Source organism: Indicator indicator (assembly GCF_027791375.1).
Source record: "Indicator indicator isolate 239-I01 chromosome W unlocalized genomic scaffold, UM_Iind_1.1 iindW_random_scaffold_140, whole genome shotgun sequence".
NCBI lineage: Eukaryota > Metazoa > Chordata > Aves > Piciformes > Indicatoridae > Indicator > Indicator indicator.
Window position 1 is genome coordinate 44633 of NW_026539079.1, and position 23990 is coordinate 68622.

General features: G+C 39.0%; 1 protein-coding gene across 1 annotated transcript in view; it reads left to right on the forward strand.

Annotated features, from left to right (window-relative positions):
• The window catches only part of LOC128979916 (nipped-B-like protein), a gene marked incomplete at its 3' end in the record, with an annotated part of 53825 nt that overhangs the window by 13899 nt on the left and 15936 nt on the right, over positions 1-23990 (forward strand). Inside the window, exons 7-8 of the mRNA XM_054398312.1 lie at positions 3267-3360; positions 12516-13148. Coding sequence (XP_054254287.1) covers positions 3267-3360; positions 12516-13148 — 727 coding nt within the window. The remainder of the gene's footprint in view (positions 1-3266; positions 3361-12515; positions 13149-23990) is intronic.

Genomic DNA, 23990 nt, shown 5'->3' on the forward strand with positions numbered 1-23990 from the left:
TAATGCAATAATTATGCTGATTAAAAATATTAAATAGGAAGTAGTATCTTAAGAGAGTTTTGTAATGAAGGAATCTATCAAAATACACAGTCATCATATGTTTTTCTCAGTCTGTACTCCACCAATGGAAATTCTTCAAAATAAGAAGCTGTTCTTGGTATTAAGTGTAGATGCACCCCCCCAACTATGTTAAAGGTACACTTTCAATAGAATCTTGGTTTTGTTAAAACAAGATTTTTGGACAACTTTAATATTAGGAGAATTTATTTCACAGTGTTTAATGAGGAAGCAATGCAACCACATCCTAGTTCATGAAAACTTAGAAATGAAACTCATTCAAAACTGGCATACTATGAAAACAAAGTATACCATCATTGTTTGGTTTAATTGGAGAAGTACTAAAGGCACAATGTAAATATACCTTTAAAAGAAGATTTTTAGAAGCTATCATGTAAAAAGCAGTTTGAAGAATTTGGAGTAATAAGCTTAATTAGAAGGGACCTTAATAATTTTGTAGCTTTTCAGAAGCAGTGTGACCTTTGGCACAGATAATTATGAATGAAGATTCTTCAATCATAAAACTTGAAAACTTTACTCATTGTTTAGTGTTTATCTTAGGATTTTTTTTATCTTTAAAAATTATGGATAGTTAGAGGATATTGTGTATTTGCAATATTATAATTTTACAAAATCAGCGAATATACTCTGGACATCTCACTGCATGTATACTCAATTTAAGGACCATTTGTTTATAAACTCAACAACATTCCTAGATTACAATTTTGTACTAATATTTCTCCATTTGATGAAGTTCTGAACTAGGAAACAGTAAACAAGCTCAAAAAACTTGTCAGCTCTGGTAGGAATGGCATGTGTATCTGAAAGGTCATCTACCTAGTTATTCTGTTTAGTTAATTTTATAAAAGGCACCTTTGCCTGTGTTCTTGGCAGTCACGGGTACAGGACCTCTTCTGTCTTAATAAAACATATTTTAAAAAAGTTACTAAGTTTCCCCCCTCCCAAGTATTGGAAGGATTTTGAGATTTATTACATTTCAAAGGATCAGTCAGCATGGATTTACCAAGGGGAAATCCTACTTGACTAATGTATCATTCTATGATGTCGTAACTGAATGGGTAGTTGCAGGGAGAGCAGTGGATGTAGTCTACCCTGACCTTAGTAAGGCTTTTGACGCTGCCTCCCATAACATCCTTGTGAGTAAGCTCAGGAGGTGTGGGACAGAAGAGCAGACAGTGAGATGGATTAGGAACTGGTTACAAAATAGAGTGCAAAGAGTGGTGGTCAATGGTGCCAAGTTCAGCTGGAGAGCTGTAACTAATGGAGTCCCCCAGGGATCAGTGCTGGGTGCAGTCCTGTTCAACATCTTCATCAATGCCATTGATGAGGGTCAGACAGACAGACAGACAGAGTCTGCTCTGCAGGTTTGCTGATGATACCAAACTGGAAGGCTTGACTGAGACACCTGAAGGCTGTGCAGCCATTCAGTGAGACCTGGACAGACTGAGAGCTGGGCAGAGAGGAACCTAAGGAAGTTCAGCAAGGATAAGTGCAGAGTCCTGCACCTGGGAAGGAAGAATAAACTGCACCAGTACAGGTTAGGAGTCGATCTGCTGGAGAGCAGCTTTGTGGAGAAGGACCTGGGAGTCCTGGTGGATAACAAGTTATCCATGGGACAGCAATGTGCCCTGGGGGCCAAGAAGGCCAATGGGGTCCTGGGGTGCATTCAGAGGAGGGTGTCCAGCAGATCAAGGGAGGTTCTCCTCCCCCTCTACACTGCCCTGGTGAGACCTCACCTGGAATATTGTGTCCAGTTTTGGGCTCCCCAGTTCAAGAGGGACAGGGATCTGCTGGAGAGAGTCCAACAGAGAGCTACCAGGATGATTGAGGGACTGGAGCACTGCCTGGGGAGGAGAGGCTGAGAGCCCTGGGGCTTTGTAGTCTGGAGAGGAGAAGACTGAGAGGGGATTTAATAAATGTTTATAAATATCTGAGGGCTGGGGGTCACGAAGGAAGGGACAGGGACAGGCTCTGCTCAGTTGCATCTTGTTCCTGTGTGACCTGTGCTGGATTCTATGGTCCTGATCTGGCAGGGGGGGTTGAACTCAATGATCCTTAGAGGCCCCTTCCAATCCCTAACATCCTGTGAGCCTGTGAGCCTGTGAAAGATAAGCCAGTTTTGAAAAATTTTGCTCTGTAATTTCAATGTATTAAATAAACAATTGACTTATACATCCAGAAATTAATTCATTTTGACTTGCTATAAAACACATGTACCTTTAAGATATATTTACTTTTATTGTATCAAATATTACTATTAGATTTCTGTGCACGTAAAACTCTACTCATGTGAGGCAACAAATCTTGCAAGCATTGTTGCTTTGCAACAATAAGTATAATTAATAGCACGGCATGAGTTTTAGATTAATTTTGCTGTGGGAGGGAGGAAGAAAAAGGTAATAGAACTTTTTTGTAAGTGTCCATGGATGGTGAAACTGATGAAATCTGGTATCTTACAGATTTATATTCTTTACCTTGTAAGCACCTTCATTCCATAAATGTCAAACGTTTTTTTCCCTTTCCCTAAGCAGAGTGAACTATGCCTTCACAAGTTGTAATGTGTAGAGTAGGTAGTCTACTGCTATGCATATGGAAATTGGCTGTTTGGCCATTGTCAGAGGGAGTGTGTAGCTACTATATCTCTCAGATGCTGCAATGGGAGTGCTACAAATTTTGTTCAGTCCTGATGTATGCTGGAGGTTGTAAATGCAAAGTGCTAGTTTGCTTAACTGAAAAAGTAATAAGGCATTCTAATAAACTTTAAGGGGTATGTTAAGTGAAAAAATAGTGAGTTCATTTTACAAAAAATACTCCGTTTCTTTCAGTTGATATTGTGTAGATTTAATCTTTTTGCTTTTCAGTTCTTTAACTATGAGTGTATGTAACAAAAAAATTCTAAATGGAATCTTAATTTCAACCAAAAGTGCTTATTTAGCTAGAAGACATATACATGTTTATTTCCATGTGCATAATCTGGTTCTAGATTCTTCATAAAACTGTGCTCTGGAATGTTGCCTATATAGTAGTCTAATAGCAGTCTAAATTGCAAAGATTTTTATATAAATATTTTTCTAATATTTGTTGTGTACTTTTTCATCCAATCCATTTTATCAGTATGTGTACTAATTTCAGTCTTTATTTTATCAAGTGATCATGTTCATAATATTTTTTCATCATTGTCACTTTAGGATGGAGATCCTTCAATAAGGAATGCTGCATCTTTTTCCTTGAGGTCACCACAGTCAGTCTGCTCTCCAGCTGGAAGTGATGGAACCCTTAAAGGTAGTCATATATATCAATGTATTTTTTCCCCTCAATTTTAAAGAACAGACATTTTAAAGAGATATTTAATGAGTTCTCCTGAATTCTTTATTTCAATAGTGCTAAAGAGTATGTCATTGAGTTTTGGATACAAAATTATTTTGATCCCAAATCCAGAAGAAATTTCTGTAGGTCCAAAAATTGACAAATAATACTTCAAAACAAAGCTCAAATTCGTGGAGGATAGAAGAATTTTGAATTCTTTTTAATATGAGGATTAAATTCTTTATAAGAATGATTTCAGTTGCTCTACATAAGAAATGGTTTAAAGGCAGCATTACGAGTATTGAACTCTTCACTAGCTCAAAAGTGTTTTAACATGCAGTGCTTGTCTTGATCGTGATCATCAGAACATGAAATTAAAAGCAGATCAATGAACACAATATAGCATAAATGAAGGCTGAAAGCCTTAGTTGTGGAGAAGGAATAGGGTGAACTGGCAGCTAAGAAAATAATTCATTAGAATCATAGAATGGTCTGTGCTGGAAAGGACCTCCAAAGGTCATCCAGTCCAACTGCCCCGCAGTCAGCAGGGACATCCCCAACTAGATCAGGCTGCCCAGGGCCTCGTCGAGCCTCACCTTGACTATCTCCAGGGATGGGGCCTCAACCACCTCCCTGGGCAACCTGTTCCAGTGTTCCACTACCCTCATAGTAAAGGACTTGTTCCTAACATCCAGTCTAAATCTGCTCTTCTCCAGCTTAAAGCCATTGCCCCTTGTCCTGTCACTGCAGGCCTTTGTAAACAGACAGGTACTGGCAGGCTGCTATTAGCTCTCCAAGGAGCCTCCTCTTTTCCAGGCTGAACACCCCCAGTTCCCTCAGCCTGTCCTCATAGCAGAGCTGCTCCAACCCCTTGATCATTCTCATGGCCTTCCTCTGGACCCGCTCCATCAGGTCCGTGTCCTTCCTATATTGAGGGCTCCAGACCTGTACACAGTACTCCAGGTGAGGTCTCACCAGAGCAGGGTGGCAGAATCACCTCTCTGGATCTGCTGGCAATGCTGCTTTGGATGCAGCCCAGGATGTGATTTGCCTTCTAGGCTGCAAGCACACACATTCCCGCTGCTTCGAGCATGAGGATTGATTGAAGACCACCCAAGGTCCCTTCTTAACTGAATTATCCTATGATCCTGTGACTGATAAATGATCTCTGTGGTTCATCTTCTGTAGGCATATACTGTGTTGAACAGTGATAGAAGAAGCGTGGCTCAAACGCAAGTGAGAAGTACTTGTATAGCATGCCAGCAGCATCAGTATTTTAGGAGGTCTTTTGCTAAAGGACATGTAAGACTTGTGTAAATGGCAAAGAATAAAGGTGGTGGTTGTTTTTTAACTTGGCACACAAAATACATTGTGAATCTGAGCTACTTCCACTCATATATATGATTACCACTCAGCCAGAAGAATATTTCTTTTTGTTTTGGTTTTTTTTCTTTTTTTGTTCAAGTTGCTGTTGTTTCAATTGATTGAACCTGTTTTGAAGGGGATACCTTTTCAGATTATTTCTGAAAACATTCTGATTTTACAGTTCAGATTATAACATTTCAGTGTTAGAGGAACTGAAATATGAGGAGATTATTGATTTATTTCCCTGTATGTTAGCTTTACTTTTCTCATTGATAAAGCACACAACTGAAATGCTGTTACTAATGGTGATACCATTTTGCCTTCTTGGAGATTAATGAACCCTGATTGAGAGAACCAGTTCTTGATGCTGCAAAAATCTTGCCAGACATTTACTTCCTCTAATTTTGCATTTCAGAAATGCATTAAAGAGAAGCGCATAATTACGGTGTTACTTAGAATATGTGATCCCTGACAGTGAGTTTTTGGCCTGGCATATGGAGGGAAAGCAAGTAGTTATGCTGATAAAATTTCCAGTGATAAACAAACAGCAAGTATCTACACTCAGTAGTCTTTGAAAGTTTGGTTGACAAGTCACAAACTTTGATAAAGAAAATTAGCAAAATATTTAATCATTTGCTTGGGAGGACAAAAATAATGGCAATAGACATCATCAGTCCAGAGAAAGATCACTGGAAGGAATGTTATAATATCTAAGCTTTCTTACATAACATAGAAATGTGAGGCAATTATCAAAGGTACAGACTGCATTTCTGTACTTTTTATATGGAAGTAGCAAGGACTTCTGCAGACTTGGAGAGTGCAATTGTACAGCCTTGAATTACTTTAAGACTAAATGATAGCTGTCTGATTGACAGAATCTAAATGAGGAATAAATCTTTTTTTGCAACTGAGGCAAATATTTGAGAGATGGCAGAAGTTGTATTTGTTCTTTTGGCTGGTGATTCAATTAATGAAGTAAAATTTCTCTGTTACAGAAATTTTTGCCTCACTTTTGCTTCAGTAAAGTTATCAGAGCAGCTCAAGTTTTATCCAGAAGTTCTAGATTGGTCTTTATCCATTCTTTTTAATGTAAATTTTATATTTCTAGATATGTAAACCAAATATTGGCTCTGCTTTCATCTTATCATCTGCTTTAATAGAAAACTCATTTCCATGTATGAAGAATTAACATGAAATATTTTCCTTCTGTTGAGCTCATTAAATATTCTGTGGGATCCATTACCCAAGATCAATTCCTCATCAAAATCCTTTATCCATTCATTCTACATTCCCATTTCTCTAGAATCTTAGAATAAAAAAGCCATCCACAAATCCATTGCTTTACAAAGAGAAGAGTTCATACATTTACTGTCCTGTTTCCATACAGTTTCCTAAATTCCTGGGAGAAATATCTGTAAGGAATAATAACAACCCTTGTGAAACTATGTAATTTGGCACTCTTTTTCCAAAAATAACTTTTATTCCCTCCAGAAATGGTTAATAGGAACCTCATTTTCTGAATAAATTGGAAAGATTAAATCCCTAAGAAAATAAAAGTATAGGACTTCTCCAGAGAGATTCTTCTGCACTTTGCCTTTGAATGTATAGTGGAGGTGGCAAGAAGAATTAGGAAGCTTCTCAAATCTGTAGTACAGACTTCAGTATTCTCAAAAGAACTTGTTAAAAATAATTATCACCTTGCCCTCTTCCCTTAAAAAAAAAAGGTAGAAGAAATTTATTCAAAGACATCACAGAATACATCTGTCTGGGAGAGACCTCAAAGATCATCCAGTCCAACCCTTCACCCAGCACTGAAGGGTCAACAATAAACCGTGTCCCTAAGTGCCAGATCCACAAACTGCATGAAGACCCCCAGGGATGGTGACTCCATCATACCTTGGGCAGCCCATTCCAATGTTTGAGAACCTTCTCTGTGAAGAAATATTTCCTAACATCCAGCCTGAACCTCCCCTGGTGCAGCTTGGAACCATTTCCTCTGGTCCTGTCGCTTGACACCAAGGAAGAGAGGCTGGACCCCTCCTCGCTCCAACTTCCTTTCAGGTAGTTGTAGAGAGCAATGAGGTCTCCTCTCAGCCTCCTCTTCTCCAGACTGAACACCCCCAGCTCCCTCAGGCACTCCTCGTAGGCCAGGTGCTCCAGGCCCTTCACCAGCCTCGTTGCCCTTCTCTGGACATGTTCCAGCCCCTCAATGTCTTTCCTACAGTGAGGGGCCCAGAACTGAACACAATAGTCAAGGTGTGTCTTCACCAGTGCTGAGTACAGGGGGATGATCACCTCCCTGTTCCTGCTGGCCACGGTGTTTCTAATCCAAGCCAGGATGCCATTGGCTTTCTTGGCTACCTGGGCACTGCTGACTCATGTTCAGTTGACTGCCAACCAACACCCCCAGGTCCCTCTCCGAGTCGCAGCTTTCCAACCACACATCCCCAAGTCTGTAGCTTACCATGGGGTGGTTGTGACCCAGTTGTAGGACCTGGCACTTGGCCTTGTTGAACTTCATACAATTAACCTCAGCCCATCCGTCTAACCTGTCTGGATCCCACTGTAAGGCTTCCCTACCCTCTAAGGGATCGACACAGCCACCCAGCTTGGTGTTATCTGCAAACATACTGAGAGTGCACTCAATCCCCTCATCCAGATCATGGATAAAGATATTAAAGAGGACAGGCCCCAGTACTGAACCCTGGGGGACACCACTGGTGACTGGGTGCCAGCCAGATTTAGCTCCATTCACCACCACTCTTTGGGCACAGCCATCCAGCCAGCTTTTTACCCAGTGCAGAGGTCACTGATCCAAGCCTTGTGCCATGAGTTTCTGAAGGAGAATGCTGTGGGAGACAGTGTCAAAGGCTTTACTAAAGTCCAGGTAGACAATGTCCACGGCCCTTCCCTCATCCACTATGTGGGTCACCTTATTGTCGAAGGAGATCAGGTTAGTCAGGCAGCAACTGCCTTTCATAAACCCCTGCTGACTGGGCCAAAACAAACATTCATTATTGTTTCTTTCTTTAAGTCTTAACTTTTTATATGATGAATCTTCTGAATACATCAATTCTATGATGGAACAGCCAAAGCTGAGGTTTTTCATGATAGTTTGAAGACATTACCCTCATCCTGTAACTCCTGTCACTACAAAGCCTACCCTCTTTCAGCTTAAAGCCACTACTCCTCATCCTCGCACTACATGCCTTTGTGAAAAGTCCCTCTCCAGCAATCCTTTAGGCCACCTTCAAATACTGGAAGGATGCTATAAGGTCTCCCCAGATCCTTCTCTTTTCCAGTCTGAACGATCCCAGCTTTCTCCCCCTGTCTTCATAAGAAAGATGCTCCAGCCCTCAGATCATCTTTGTGGCTTCCTCTGGACCTGCACCATGTTCTTCCTGTGTTGGGGGCTTCAGAGCTGGACACAATACTCCGGGTGAGGTGTCACCAGAGTGGAGCAGAGAAGAATCCCCTCCCTCAAACTGCTGGCCATACTTCTTTTGATGCAGCCCAGGATACGGTTGGCTTTCTGGGCTGTAAATCCAAAAATGCCACACGAATGTGTGTTTTTCTTTGTCTCCTATGCTATCCAATTAAGTTTGAAGTTTAAATTATGCCAATATAGTCTCTTAATCAAAATAAGTAATAATTTCTTTAGTACAAAACTTGGAAAGATTTCCAGAGGAAGATTCTGTGATTTTTGGAGAATACAGAAGGAAAGGTCTTGAGGGCTTCCTATCTTCTTTCTCTCATGTAGGATGAGCTGTGCCAGTATAACTCCCAATAACTTCCATCTATTTTTTTTGTTGTTATTAAAATGTCAGTAATGGAGTTTCCTTACTCTTGCCATGCAACCTGTTCAAATTGCTAGTGCTCGAAAGCTTTTCTTCTAATACTTAGCCTGAATAATTTTTATTGCTTGATACTTCTTGACTTCTTTTCCATGAGCAAGGAAAACCAATTCATATCCTTTTATTTATTTTTTTAAAAAGGAAATCCTATATCAAAGAATGTTACTGTATCTTGCACTAATCGAATCTTCTACAGACTGAACGGCACAGGTTCTTTATATTTTTACATAAGTAATAATTTTTGATCTTTTAATTATCTTTTTTTTAAAACTGAATTGTTATAGGTCTGCATTTATCTTGATGTTGTACTGTACTAAATTATAGATACAACTCTATCTGAAGATTTAAAAGCAGTCAGAAAAGTACTGTAGATGTGCTTGTATGTTACTGCTGTCATATATGAATGTAGCTGCTCTTTGGTGATAATAGATTCACGTTGCCAGTTTATAAACCATACCCAGGGCCTCTTACCTATTCTGTAAAGGTATCTTAGAGGGTAAGGAGGGGTTTCTCTTATGGCTTCATGCAGAGTATTGTGGCATAATTAGAAAGTGTGCAGACAGCAACTAGTAAGTTTTAGATGTTAGTAATGTGTGCAGTGTCCTGGACAGAAGTTTGTGGTGGTTACCCAAGTTACTGATGTACAATGAACAAGTGAAGCTGTTCCATGGTAAACAAACAAGAAGTGTTTTTGAAACTTTACATTTTTAAGAAGGCTAAGTTACTGTCAATGTGATGCATGTTATAGCTGCTTGCATTGTAAAGGATATGATAAGAAGTTGGTAAGAGTCACAGGAAAAAATGGTGTTTACAAATTGGTATGGTAGACAGTAGCTGATAAAATGTTTTTCATACTGAGTGCCATCTATCACTAGGAATCAGTAAGAAAACTATTTACTATGGATAACAAGTCCCAAAATTATCATGAGTGGTCAGGATCACTGTTACTGAAAGATTACGGAGTGTATTTGTTCTCTGTAGCGGCCTGCCTTGCTATGATTTTACCTGCTTCACAGCTACATTTGGCATTATCTGGATGGCCATCAGTATTTCCTGTTCAGTAGTGATACAGTGACCTTCCAAAATCAGTGGCAAATCTCTTTTTATCTCACAAGTTTTACATATTCCTGCCATACAAAATGAGTTTGGACAAAGTTTTTTTACTGATATTATAGAAAATCAACTGCAGAAAATCAGTTATTTTTTCCTGAATTACTGCATAGACTTAGATTTACACTCAAAATCTGTCTACATATTTCTCTGTTCAAAAAATATTCTGAAATTTCATTCATTTTGAAAGATAATTTCCAAAGATCATTGTGCAACTTACTATGTTGACAGCATATTGTAGAACAGACCTTTTCAACCATGGAATCTCTACAGGTTCAGCAAATGGGATCAAACCTGTCTGTGTCTGTGTTTTATCCATAAAAATGTTTCTTCTGTTATCAGCAAGTCTTCTAAGAGCTTTGTTCTTGGATGTATGATGGCTCAAGCCTTCTCCCATAGGAAATATTTCAGACTGACTCCAGCAGTAGTAGGCACAACTCTCTGTATCATGGGTAATGTTTTGTCTGAAGTCTAAGCGCCCAACAGAATGTGGTATATGTTCAAAACTGTTATGTCTGTAGTAGAACAGAACTGTTATAGAATGCTTCATCTTTTTCAATTTATTTTCACCTCAGTACATAGATATTGTAGCTTCTAAGCCCCTTTGTTGCCAGAGGCTTAGCCATCATTAGCCATATAGGAAACGTGAAATTATTGCCAGAAGATGTACTATTAAAATGCAACTTATATGCTCTACTATCAACAGTTTTCAGGAATTTCCTTCAGGAGGAGGATACTTTTGAATAGCTATTTGTAGTGCTGCTTAGGAGAAGGAAAGCTACTTTTTTTTTTTTCATTTACTTGATTCTAAGTATATTCAATGGAATGCACTTGAAATCCTTCTGACTTCCTGAAGTCTACCTAAAGATAGAAAGAACCACCTTATCTGATGCTGCACTCTTATTTTTCATCATGAAAAACAATGAATACAAATCACAACAATCTTGTCAAATTTACTTAAAAGTTTAGGATAAAGGAGAATCAAATCTGTGTTCTGTATTCGAAGTGTAACTGAAAAACAGCAAATGTTCCATTGTTGCAAGTTTAGAAGTATTTATTTAAGAGATAATTCAAGAGTAAAATGTCAGTAAGATCTCTTTAAAAAGTTTTGAGCTGCCTCTAATATATGTAGAAATAAAAATGCAGCCAGTATTTCCAGTGAGTGGTATTTATTACCTTAAAAGAAATTAGTAGCTAACCGTTTCTGCTATATGTTACAGTGAGACAATCTTGTGAATTATTGTCTAAAGAGGCAGTGATTAGAAGTATGTGTGGAGGGGGCATCACAAGAATAGGAATCTGGTGGAAGGCAAGTAAAAGATCTTCATAGGGTGTAGACAGGTCTTCAGTACTAGTTGATTGAGTGTGGTGTCTAATTTTATGAGGAGAAATGGAATAGTGAAAAGATCTCGAGAATCAGGATGAGTCAAAACAGAGCTTCCCAATATTGTGGATTTTATTGGCAGAATATAAAGCTGTTGCTGATGATCAAGAATGAGTAAGATAAACCCATTTTATACCCCACTCTACATACATAAGATTTTTCACAGTATGTACTAGGGAGAGAAAATAAGTACAGTAGTCTGTGCAAAGAAGTCATTGGTAAAGGTTCATCTTTCGTGTGCACTGAAGCTTTGCTAGAGGTATCCATTCTTTTTTTCATCTACAGGTCAGTACATTGCTTAATGGTTCTTAATATTTCTGAAAATGTGTAATAGAAATTTAAGTTTCAGAATAAAGTTGCTTTCTTGTTTAGTGGTGTATCTTGAATGAAGCACATGGAGGCTTGTATTCTAATTAGTTTTTCAGTGTTGTTAGAAGTATTGACCTACGATGACCTAAACCAGAATGACTAAAAATCTCAGTCACTGCTTTCTGAAGATCAGCATTCCCCAGTGGATGAATGGGATCAGATAAACGTTTACTTTAACAAAAGGAGTCTGGCTGTATTGTTCCAGCAACAGGCTTAGAAATACTCCCGGGGGGGGGGGGGGGGGGGGGGGGAGCAAAAATTATAGCTCAAAATTATAATTGGGACAAGTTGAAAAGTTTTATTTTTCAAAGCTTTTCATGGGCTAAGAGTTATGGGAAGCCAGTTTAATTTTAGGAACAAAAAATTCATGTAATTAATTGGAGAATGTTTTTAATAAAAATGTCCTCTTTTGAAAATGTATCTAGATATATTCAAAGCCTGAAATTGGGTGCATGTAGAAGTAAAAATTTATGTTTAAAAAAAGGGGGGGGGAGAGATAAGGCAGGGAATGATAGAAAAATGCTATAAGATAATTAGTGGGTGTTAGTAATGAGTGGGGGAAGTTGGAATCAGTTCACCTAAGATTTAAAAAAAAAAATAAAAATTGAAAATGCACTGATAGGATCAAACATAAGGAGGCTAATACCTGTACGCTGATCACTAAGTCCCTGGACTGTATTAAGAATCTTTTTGATAGTTCCTTTTTCTATAGTCAACTTATATTCATTGACTGTTTTCTAATAGTTGGTATTCTGAACCTGCAGGTACTATTTTTTGTTTTGTTTTTTTTTTTAATGGCTGTTCTATTCCATTTTCTCTGAAATGATTCCTTCTCTACCTGTAGTGCATGGCTAAAATTCCTGGGAAATACACTGCAACTATCCAGATTACATCTTGATCTAGGAATGATGTGCTTCCTGCCAATCTCACTTTATGAACACAGATATATGTACAAATACATATTAAAGTTATGCAGGTTATATTTAGTGTGTTTTTTATATAAATGTGGAACAACATAACTGTTCAGTTTTTCTGAATTATTATTCTAGGATCAAGACAACCTTTAATCCAACAATCTCAGCCTCCACCTTATTCATCACCTAGAGATGTTCCCCCAGACATATTGTTAGATTCTCCAGAAAGAAAGCAAAAGAAACAAAAGAAAATGAAGTTAGGCAAGGATGAAAAAGACCAGACTGAAAAAGCTGCAATGTATGATATCATTAGTTCTCCTTCCAAGGACTCCACTAAGCTTACATTAAGACTCTCTCGTGTAAGATCTTCGGATACGGACCAGCACGATGATATGCTTTCTGTTTTGGAAAACAGCAGCGTGTCAGAGGGTGATATTCCTTTTAATGTGCAGTACCCAGGACAGACTTCTAAAATACCCATTACTCCACAGGACGTCAACCGCTCACTAAACGCTGCTCAGTGTTTGCCGCAGCATGAGCAAACAGCTTTCCTTCAGGCACAACAAGTGCCTGTTTTACAACAGAACGCTTCAGTTACTGCAAAACAACCTCAAACTCCTGTGGTACAGACACAGCAACAGGTTTCGCAACAAGGAACTATAACGTCATATGATGAAGTAGAATTGGATGCATTGGCTGAAATTGAGCGGATAGAACGTGAATCAGCTATTGAAAGGGAGCGATTTTCAAAAGAAGTGCAAGATAAAGGTAAAAGGATTGTGTGTATACACTATATATTATATAAATATGTATATATGCTTATAAATCCTATGGATATATAAAAAACCTTCCTGTCATTGTCATGTAGTTCAGTTCTATTTATTTAGTGTAGGTGGTTCTACAAGATTCATCTCCATTACCCTCCAACAAAGAACTGTGATCTGTCATATATATGCATATTTTAAATATCTGATATTCTTTATTTGTGATCTTAATGGATGGAAAGTGAAGTTTTTATTTTTCAAAATTCTTTTTAAGCTACTCTTATTTTGAAATGTGAGATTGAATGAAGTACAATTAATGTTGTTTATTGTTTCTGAAATCTCAGTGGTACCATAAGTAAATTTTTTTAATACATTGCCTAATTTAAGAAAAGCCATTTCTATTCATATCCCAAATTGAACCTAATGTGAAGGAGGTGTTAGACTAAAATCACATCTATATTTTTTAAGGCAATGTAATGATTGGGTAATATGTATTGCTTTATCATCTCCAAAGTTTGTTCAACTGGATATTCATTACTATGTGGACATTACAAATTTTAGAGAACTACCAAATATCTATAAGGTCTCTAGCACAGTACCAGATGAGCCTCTGAAATGTTTGCTCTTTAAGAGTAGCTGTACTGGTGGTCTTAACTGATTTCATTCAATATATGCTCTTTGATTTTTATCTATTTATTTATTCTCTCTCCCCCTTTCTTTTTTTCTTTCCCCATTTCTTTTTTTTCTGGAAGACAGTGCAGATTCTGGTTTTGGAAGTTCATGGGGAAAATGGTCAATTTTGAATATACCTGCATGGAGACAATTAAATTTACCTGTAGTTTGGGTCTTTAACCAGCAGAGAGCGCACAAGTTTTCTCCCTATTCAAAGATTAATTTTTGTTTTCTGTTTTTAAAGATGCCTGGACTGAGAGAAAAAGTTGTGTTTGTGTGTGTGTGATTGTTCTTGTTGCAATTACAAAAAGGTTTAACTTTTTAGGTATTTCTTATTTGGTATCTAAATCAAGTCTTCTTAGAAAACATTGTGAATATATAGAGAAAATAGGTGCTCATCTCAAAAGAGGTCCCTGCTGTCTTTAATTTTGATTTAATGGAATTGCAGAATTTGTTACTTTGCTTAAGTCTCTTCTACTAATTTTAAATTTAATTATGAAGAGCTTGTCTTTTGTCTCCTACTACTTAAAAAGCTACTTTTATATCCTCACACCGAGTAGATTCTCCAGCACATTTTAACTGAGGGGCAGCATTTTTGATGGCATACAGCAGTCATCAAGCACTTAGAGCAAGAGTAAAACACTCCTTCTCTTTTGTTCTGGCTTTCAGGAGATGTTGAACATAACTTGTGAAGTTTGTTTACCGTAATTACATAGCCATGGGCAGACTCCAATTTGTTTCTTTTAGGGAAAGGAATGATTTTTATAGAACGCGATCTCTCCCTTTAATCACTGCTCAATAACTGTCTTATCAAATAAGCTTTCCAAACTTATGCTTCCCTGTATCTTCTGCCAGATCTCAGTCCTACCTGATTTCTTGAGATTGCTATGGATCAGGTGTAAGAGTTGCTGTCTTATTTTGGGACAAATGATCACCATTTATTCACTGGTGGTAAATTGCCCTTATGCTGGACAGCAGCTCTTTTCACTTTAGCTGCTAAGGTTTCAGCCTAAGGAGCCTAAGGAGTGAGGTAAGGAAAACTGACAGTGAAGTGTCTGGATGATTACAGATTTATTAATTACATGTTCATGCAGATGACTTTGATCATATAGTGACTCTTAAGACAGGCAAGGCAATTACCTAGTACATGCCAGAGAGAGAGAAGAATGGAGAGAGAAGTGAAGTAAGATCAGAGGTAAGAGGAGAAAAGTATCACCACTGAGTTCCAGTGGCATCCCACCCACCTAGGGGCTGTTGGTAGAGGTGGTCCCATAACAGGGTGGATCATGCACTGCTTGTGTGATGGCACAGGCACATTGGGACTCCAGTTAAGTTGAGTCATTCTTGGGGCATCTGTGCATAGCATTGTGGCGGTCACAGAACAGAAAGTGCCCCCAGTATTCTGGGTGACTGCTGCTGCACCTCTGTGCAGGCTCAGTTGTGAGGCTGGTATCTACAGCCTTGAGATGGCACAGGTGTGGGCACCCAAGTGGTCTCTGAACTGCAACGTACTGTTGCAGGAGCAGACTGTCACTGAAAGGGGAGTAGAGCAGCATCTGTGTGAGACAAACTTCTATGGCAACACATCTTCCACAAGCCATGAATGAATAGTATTGAGTAGAAGGATTTGTAGCAGTCTTGGGACAGATTTCCAGAAAAGTTATCACGTTAGAGAAATATGATTCCTATTATTTGGTAACTCTTTTGCCATTGCTTGTAAGTTTGTCTATAAGTTGATACACTGGGATTTTTCTACTTGTTGCCTTTTGACTGCAGGAGGAAGCTTCCTCTATTGTTCTTATGGGAATATTTCTGTTAGAAATATATCCAGTGACTCCAAAATATGTGATTCTTTTTTTTTTTTGTGCAGTTGCTTACTGCATTTATGCAAAAGCCTGGCATTTGTGCATTTTAGTGCATATACTGCAACTTCAATTCACATTATGGCAAGAAAATAGTGTGATTGTAGTGTGTACTGGGTCTAATTAGAACAGGAACATACAGTGCTACCTGATGCTGTACATAGCAAGCATCCCTCTAGTAATTTACTCTAGATACTAATGCATGCTAAAATTGCATGAAAGCATCTTTGCTGCTTATGTAATTGAGGCATGGGAATGTATATTACAGTTGCTCTACATTTTCTGTGTAGGCAAGTGTTGTTGCCTTCCATAAATTACTTTGAGTAGAATTGTACTCGCAAGTTTTGATAGAAAACTAGTGATCTCTTCTGTCCTTTTAGACATGAAATCTCTACAGTACTATGCTTCCTCAGGGATTTTCAGATGCTTCTTTTTTAACAGTAAGGCTTTGGATGAATATGGCATGTTTTTTCTGAGGTTGGGAACCAGTAGTGCAGTGAAACTGTTTATTCCAGAGGAGAGGCAGAGATGTTTTTTGGGGAGATTCTTGCTAAAAATGATACAACTACTACACTTACCTAAGGCAATGTCCAGGTATTTTTTTTTTTTTATGCCAAGGTTCCTTTATATTATTTGGCACAGGTGAGAAATAGAGATTGGAGTTCTTTGGAATTTATATTACTTTCTGTAATAAATTCCTAATTCTAACAAAACTGTTAAACAATAACTGTTAAAATAGCTTCCACCAAATATAGTCTCCCTTCCAGAGGTGGAACTAACACAGGGTTCTGCAGAAGTGCTGCCTTCTTTGAAAAGCAGCATATCTTTCTGGAACCTGATTGTCATGCTTTTGCTTTTTGAAAAAGGAATTCTTAGTGCAAAGACCTGGCAGATTTGACCTAATATATATCAGATATACATAAGGAGAGATTTTATTATATAGACCTTTTGCCTTCATATCTGAGTGTTTTTCAGAGCTCTACTTTTATATTTCTATCCTTTTGGTCTATTTCAACAAAGTCAGTTTCATCTTTGTTCTCTGTGTTGCAAGGATGAGAGTCCATCATCTATCTACTTTTCCTACCTTTTCCATCAAGAAAGCCTCTCTGTATTGATTAATTTTGCAAGTAATTTGTCTGTATCTGTTAATGAAAGGAATAATTGGAGATCAAGGGAGGTCAAGGGAGGTGATTCTCCCCCTCTACTCAGCTCTGGGGAGACCCCACCTGGAGTACTGCATCCAGTTCTGGAGCCCCTATTACAAGAGGGATATGGACATGCTGGAAGGTGTCCAGAGAAGGGCCACCAGGATGAGCAGAGGGCTGGAGCACCTCTCCTATGAGGACAGACTGAAAGAGTTGGGGCTGTTCAACCTGGAGAAGAGAAGGCTTCAAGGTGACCTTCTTGTGGCCTTCCAGTATCTGAAGGGGGCTACAGGAAAGCTGGGGAGGGACTTTTTAGGCTATCAGGTAGTGACAGGACTGGGGGGAATGGAATAAAGCTGGAAGTGGGGAGATTCAGGCTGGAAGTGAGGAAGAAGTTCTTCCCCATGAGAGTGGTGAGAGCCTGGAATGGGTTGTCCAGGGAGGTGGTTGAGGCCCCATCCCTGGAGGTGTTTAAGGCCAGGCTGGATGAGGCTCTGGCCAGCCTGATCTAGTGTGAGGTGTCCCTGCCCATGGCAGGGGGGTTGGAACTAGATGATCCTTGTGGTCCCTTCCAACCCTGACTGATTCGATGATTCTATGATTCTATGATTCTATTTTGGAGATCAAGGCACTCAGTACTGAAAGTTACATTCTAATGCATCTATTATGTTTAATGGTCTTAGAATAAACAAGTCCATGGAACGTGAAGAGCTTCAGGTTTTCCATTCCCATTGCCTGCCTCACAATGGCCTCTAAATCCTCTTCAGATAAAAGTTGTCAACCAATGCTAGAACATACTGTCTTTTTTGAAAGGATGTGTAATATTGCAGATAGATCCAGATATTGTTTATCAAGACTCAGACTGAATGGAAAAAGAGTGATTCAGATGGGTTAATACAGAAAGGGATTATCTTTTTCCACAAGTCAGCAACAAGTGAACCATCCTCTGTTTAGGTACATCAGGATACCTTTCTGAAGAAATGAGAAATAATGAAACTTCACATATACTGTCTTCTAATCACTGTCAGCAGTCACATTTCCTGTACTACTTGGTGTCCTTAAATGCTTTTGAAACAAGCAGAGGTCCATATTCTGAACCTATTTTGTTCACTTAACTGGAGGTGTATTTACTTCATGTTCTGAAGTAGACTATGATTACTCCAAGAAATGACAGGAAATTTCTGGGTTTAAAAATTTAGTTTTATAAATTTTCAGTTCTAGAAAAATATGTCCCAGGAATTTCTGTTCTGGGGAATCTTTTTTTCCCATGGTAGTAGAGGTGTTGAGGGAGAAATTTCATTTTGGTAACTTCAGTTCTTTGCCGTAACTCATGTGTCATGTCGTGTTGATATATAAGATATTAATGTTAAACGGAGCTCTGAGTCTTCTACAAAGGGGAAAAGGGAAGATAGCCTTGAAAATTAATTGAAAAAGCAGAAAGCAACCCTTTTATTTTTTCAGAGACTCTTTTCAAATTGCTTTAGCTTTTTATTTTATTCAGATTTGCTAAATTTTAATTCAAGCTCCTCCATGCATAGACTGCTTAGATTTTAGACTACTTCAAAGGCGCTTCTATAATGCACATATATTTTTAACAGTGTAACAGTGTGAGAGCTGAAATCCCTGTCCCACACTGACAATAACCAGGCTAGCTCAGTCTGGAAGCAAATGCAAGCTGTATTTACAAGCAAATCTGCAAGCTATGATGAAATGCAATGAATATGTACAAATATACACTATTCACAACATTTACAAATATGTACAATCAACAGAAAAGCACAACCAAGCCCCCTGGCTTCCCCCGAAGGGGCCTTCCCCAAGGGGCCTCCCCCCAGCCAGAATGACTCCCCCCCCATACCCCCCTGGCAGAAGGCAGAGAGTCAAGAAGCAAAGAGGTTGTTAGACTTAGCTTGTCAAGGTCAGTATGCGGGTGGGGGGGGGGGTGTGAGTGTTATCTTCCAAAGGCAGAAGGAGAAGCAGAAAGAAGCCGAGCAAGCTGAGACCAATGACTTTGTTTTGAATAGTGATTCTTAAACATTTCTCTCTCTCCAATGGAAGTGTTTAGAATAATCATTACTTTGCTTTCTTACACCCAATAGTGATTTATTTACATTCTTTCACTTTCTCTGCTCGAACTTTGTGAAGAAAAATTAAAAAGACAGTCTTAAAACCATCACAAACAGATTAAAGTGTTCTACTTTTACTTGTAAAAGGTACTATGCTCTGGACTTTGTGAGAAGAGTCATGAAATCATTAATCACTAACTGTTTCATTAGGAGGTTAATTGTCAATTTTTTTTTAAACATAAAAGCTTTATAAAGATTTTTTAAATAAGAGAAACCTGCTAATTTCTGTGATTTTTCCTTCCCGTATATACTTAGTCTCTGAGGAGTCATTTTACCCACTTTAGAATCTTACTGTAGATTCTTTGAATGAGAAAGAAGTGAAGCTGTAATAACTTTATTTCCAATAATTGGATCAGTTAGGGGGCATTTGGATGCTGTGGGCCTTTTTTGAAAAAAAAGTTCATTACAAGACCACAGCAGCAGACACACACATCCCAAGAGTGTGAATCTGCCAGAGCAAAACTCAAAACTACAGTTATAGGTAAGTAAACTTTTTCTTACCCTTTAAGTTCAAGATCAGAGCATTCCAACAAGTAGGCAATTGAGAAAGGGAGCCAGGTTAAGTAGGGAACTGCTAAGCAAACTCAGGTGGAAGAAGAGAGTCTACAGATCATGGAAGGAGGAGGTGGCCACATGGGAGGAGTATAAGACAGTTGTCAGAGGATGTAGGGAGGCAACTAGGAAGGCTAAGGCCTCTTTGAAATTCAACCTTGCAAAGGAGGTCAAGGACAACAGAAAGGGCTTCTTCAACTACATTGCAGGAAAAACTAACACTGGAGGCAATGTAGGCCCAGTGCTGAATGAGGTGGGTGCCTTGGTGACAGAGGATACAAAGAAAGCCGAGTTACTAAATGCCTTCTTTGTCTCCATCTATACTGCTGAAGACTGTCCTCAGCACCCCCAGACCCCTGAGGCCCCAGAGGAAGACATAACAAAGCAGGAGTTTAGCTTGGTTGATGAGGACGGGGTTAGGAAACAGTTAAGCAATCAGAACATCCATAAATCCATGGGTCCTGATGGGATGCACCCACAGGTGCTGAGGAAGCTGGCAGAGGTCATTATGAGACCACTCTCCATCATCTTTGGCAAGTCATGGAGGACAGAAGAGGTGCCTGGGGACGGGAGGAGGGCAAATATCACTCCAGTCTTCAAAACGTGTAAGAAGGAGGACCCAGGTAACTATAGACCGGTCAGCTTCACCTCCGTCCCTGGAAAAATAATGAAGCAACATGCCCTTGGCACTGTCCTTAGGCATATCAAGGACAAGAGGGTCATTAGGAGCAGTCAACATGGTTTTACCAAGGGGAAGTCATGTCTGACCAAACTAATAGCCTTTCATGAGGACATAACCAGGTGGATAGATGATGGCAGAGCAGTAGTTGTGGTTTATCTTGATTTCAGTAAAGCATTTGACACCGTCTCCCACAGCATCCTTGCAGCTAAACTGAACCAGTGTGGTCTGGATGAACAGGTAGTAAGGTGGACTGAGAACTGGTTGAAGGAAAGAAGTCAGAGAGTTGTGGTCAATGGGATGGAGTCTAGTTGGAGGCCTGTGTCTAGTGGAGTCCCTCAGGGGTCAGTACTGGGACCAGTACTATTTGATATATTCATCAATGACCTGGATGAGGGCACAGAGTGCACTGTCAGCAAGTTTGCTGTTGACACAAAACTGGGCACAGTGGCTGACACACCAGAAAATTGTGCTGCCGTTCAGTGAGACTTAGACAGGCTGGAGAGTTGGTCAGGGAGAAAGTTCAACAAGGGCAAGTGTAGAGTCCTGCACCTGGGAAAGAACACCCCCATGGATCAGTATAGGTTGGGGATTGAGCTGTTGGAGAGCAGTGAAGGGGAAAAGGCCCTGGGGGTCCTAGTGGATGGAAGGTTGGTCATGAGCCAGCAATGTGCTCTTGTGGCCAAGGTGGCCAATGCTATTATGAGGTGCATTAGAAGGGGTGTAGTTAGTAGGTCGAGAGAGGTTGTCCTTCCCCTCTACTCTGCCCTTGTGAGGCTGCATCTGGAATATTGTGTCCTGTTCTGGGCCCCTCAGTTCAAGAAGGACCTAAGGGAACTGCTTGAAAGAGTCCAGTGCAGAGCCACAAAAATGATTAAAGGAGAGGAACATCTTCCTTATGAGGAGAGACAGAAGGAGCTGAGTCTGTATAGTTTGGAGAGGAGGAGCCTGAGGGGTGACCTCATTAATGTTTATAAATATGTAAAGGGTGAGTGCCAAGAGGATGGAGTCAGGCTCTGCTTGGTGATGCCCAGTGACAGGGCAATGGGACAATGGTGGAAGCTGAGTCATAGGAAGTCCCATGGGAACATGAGGAATAAATGTTTTCCCTGTGAGGGTGACAGAACACTGGAACAGGCTGCCCAGGGGGGTTGTGGAGTCTCCCTCTCTGGAGATATTCAAGATCCACCTGGATGTGTTCCTGTGTGATCTTGTGCCTAGAACTACCACAGATCTGCTCTAAGTGATCCTGCTCTGGCAGGGGGGTTGGACTGGATGAGCTTTCGAGGTCCTTTCTAACCCCTAACATTCTGTGATTCTTTGAAGTTGTTATCCAGCTTCTCTTCATTTCTCCTCCTCCCAAAAGTCTCCCAAAGAGGAGACTAACACAAGAAGACTATTAAGAATTAATAATTTGTATATAAACAGATATAATCTGATTTCATTGCAGGCAATGAATGAAATGACAGAATGTGTAATTTATAACCATTGCATTAACATTCATTTAAGAATGTGTTATAGAAGTTTTATTTACTTAAAAATGGAGATATGAGTATAGTAATTTGTATTGTAATCTTGCAGAAGATTACAGTCATTATACCAAAAGATTAAATGAGACAGTGTGAAATATAAATTATTCCATGTCTATGTAGTAGGACAGTGTGAGAATCAGGTATCATGTATTTTGTGTATACAAACTTTCATTAGGTCTACTTTTTGTAGTGTTATGTAGCGGATGAAACTGGCACCTCATTCATAAGATCATATTTCATTCTCCAGTTAAGCTGATTTCTGTCATATGTAAGGAAACAAGCAGAACTTTATCAAAATGAAGATTCTGAATTCTTTTACACCCTAAGCCATGTCAGGGACTCCTGTGGACTTTTGGAGTTTTTGTTTGAGTTAGGGTTTGGTTTGTTTATTTTCCTGAAAGAGTTTGGACATCCCACCTGATGTGCTTTCTTTTTTGCATAGTGACCAGAAGTTTCATAAAGTCTCTTGACACATTGCTAAAAATTAGCAAACGTTTCTGTTCAGATTCTCAGAAATTCCTTCCTCTGAATTGCAGTAGCTTGAAGCCCTCTGCTCTGTGCTTTGGAGCCTTTGGAATTATGTTCTGTTCTACAAAGCTTTCTATACCAGGATTTTGTCTGTACTTTCTTAGTTTCTTCTGTAAGGGAGCAAGCAGTGAGACTAAAATTTTTTACTTTTATTTGCTGAGTCTCTCCTTCAAGAGAAGGAGCTAGTGTTGTGGGAGTCCCTTCTACTGATCGGAAAGAGACCCTGGTTGTTTATTTCCTTGCTTGTTGGAATATAATTTTGCAGGAACGTCAGGTGGGAATAAATTCTCATAGCCAGTAATGCTGAATGTTCATGAAAGAGTAGAAAGATAAGAATGGATATTTGCCCTCACTTCATTGATAGGTCATCCATCAGTACTATAAATGTAATTTTACATCTTTCTCGTATCCAGATTATATTGATTGGTTTAGAGTCTTGTGGTCTACTCAACACTCAGGGTGCTTGGACAGCTTTGAATAGATCTGTGGAAAAGAAAATGATTGTTAGTAAACAGATTTGTTATTGAGACATATGGTTACGTATTATTTGTACAAAATTCCCAGTCTTGACTGTTAGCTTAAATAAGATAGGCTTGTCAGTGGCCACTGGCTGACCTGTTTTTGTTAAAAAGTGGAAGGTTTGACAATAAGTAAAAACAAAAAATAAGTATAAATTTTTTCAGTGCTGATTTAAATAATGCAAATAAGTGGCATTTCAAATAGATGGAGGCATATCCCAATAATATCTGAAGAATTTTAGAGCTTTAAAATATTGAATTCTTAATTGTTCTGCTTTAAAAAAGTTTGGTCTGGAGTCATCAAAATGGTTCATCCAGAATTCAGCAGTAGAGGATCAATCTACTTTGTGTTCTGAAGGAGTATATTCACATTTAATCATCATGGATATAAAGGCGTAAATGAGGACGTGATAATTTATCTGTTGTCTTCAAGATCATTTAAGATCATTCAGAAATCTCTGAATCTTGAAGTTTACTAAACAGTATTAATAAAACAGAGTGTTACCATTCTGCTAAAACAAAGCTCAGCAACTATGAATGTGGTTCTTATTTAGACTTGTTACTTTTTCACAATTATTTGCAAAAGGCCCATTTCAGTTTGCTAGAACAAGCAATTCTAGAAGTTTTTAGGATATGATCCTATTATACTCATTTGTTGAAAGAGTTTAATCTGGGACTTGAGACAATCATTGGGTTTGCAAGAAAACAGTAACATTGTAGACTTCAGCACTAGTGGTTTCTGGCTGCTGCTTTGGAATGATTTCAGATTAAGCAGAAGAATGGAGATACTTCTGTAATACAGATCCCCTCATCCACCTGCTGTCCCTAATACTTGCTCAACTTCCAGATACATCCATTTTCAGGATGGAGAGTCTTCAAATTCCAATTGACTTGCAGTTTCATCAGAAACGTTTCCAAAGGCATCTGTGGTTATTCCAGTGCAATGTGGTTTTGCACAAAGGTTCTGCAGTAATTAATTTCTACATCTGAAAGTACTCATTGTTTTGACATGCAGATATTTGCAAAGATGAAGGCCACAACCTGTCTCTAGGAATACTATTCATAACAGGACAGGTGAGACATAACTGCTTGGAAATCCAGCTAACCTTTTTACTATTTCAAACTTGTGGTTCCTGTAATATTTTGTTCATTTCACCACAGTGATCCACAGGACAACTCTGCTATCTTTTAGAATAAGGTAGCTTATGATCTTACTTTGAGTACCAAGCTAC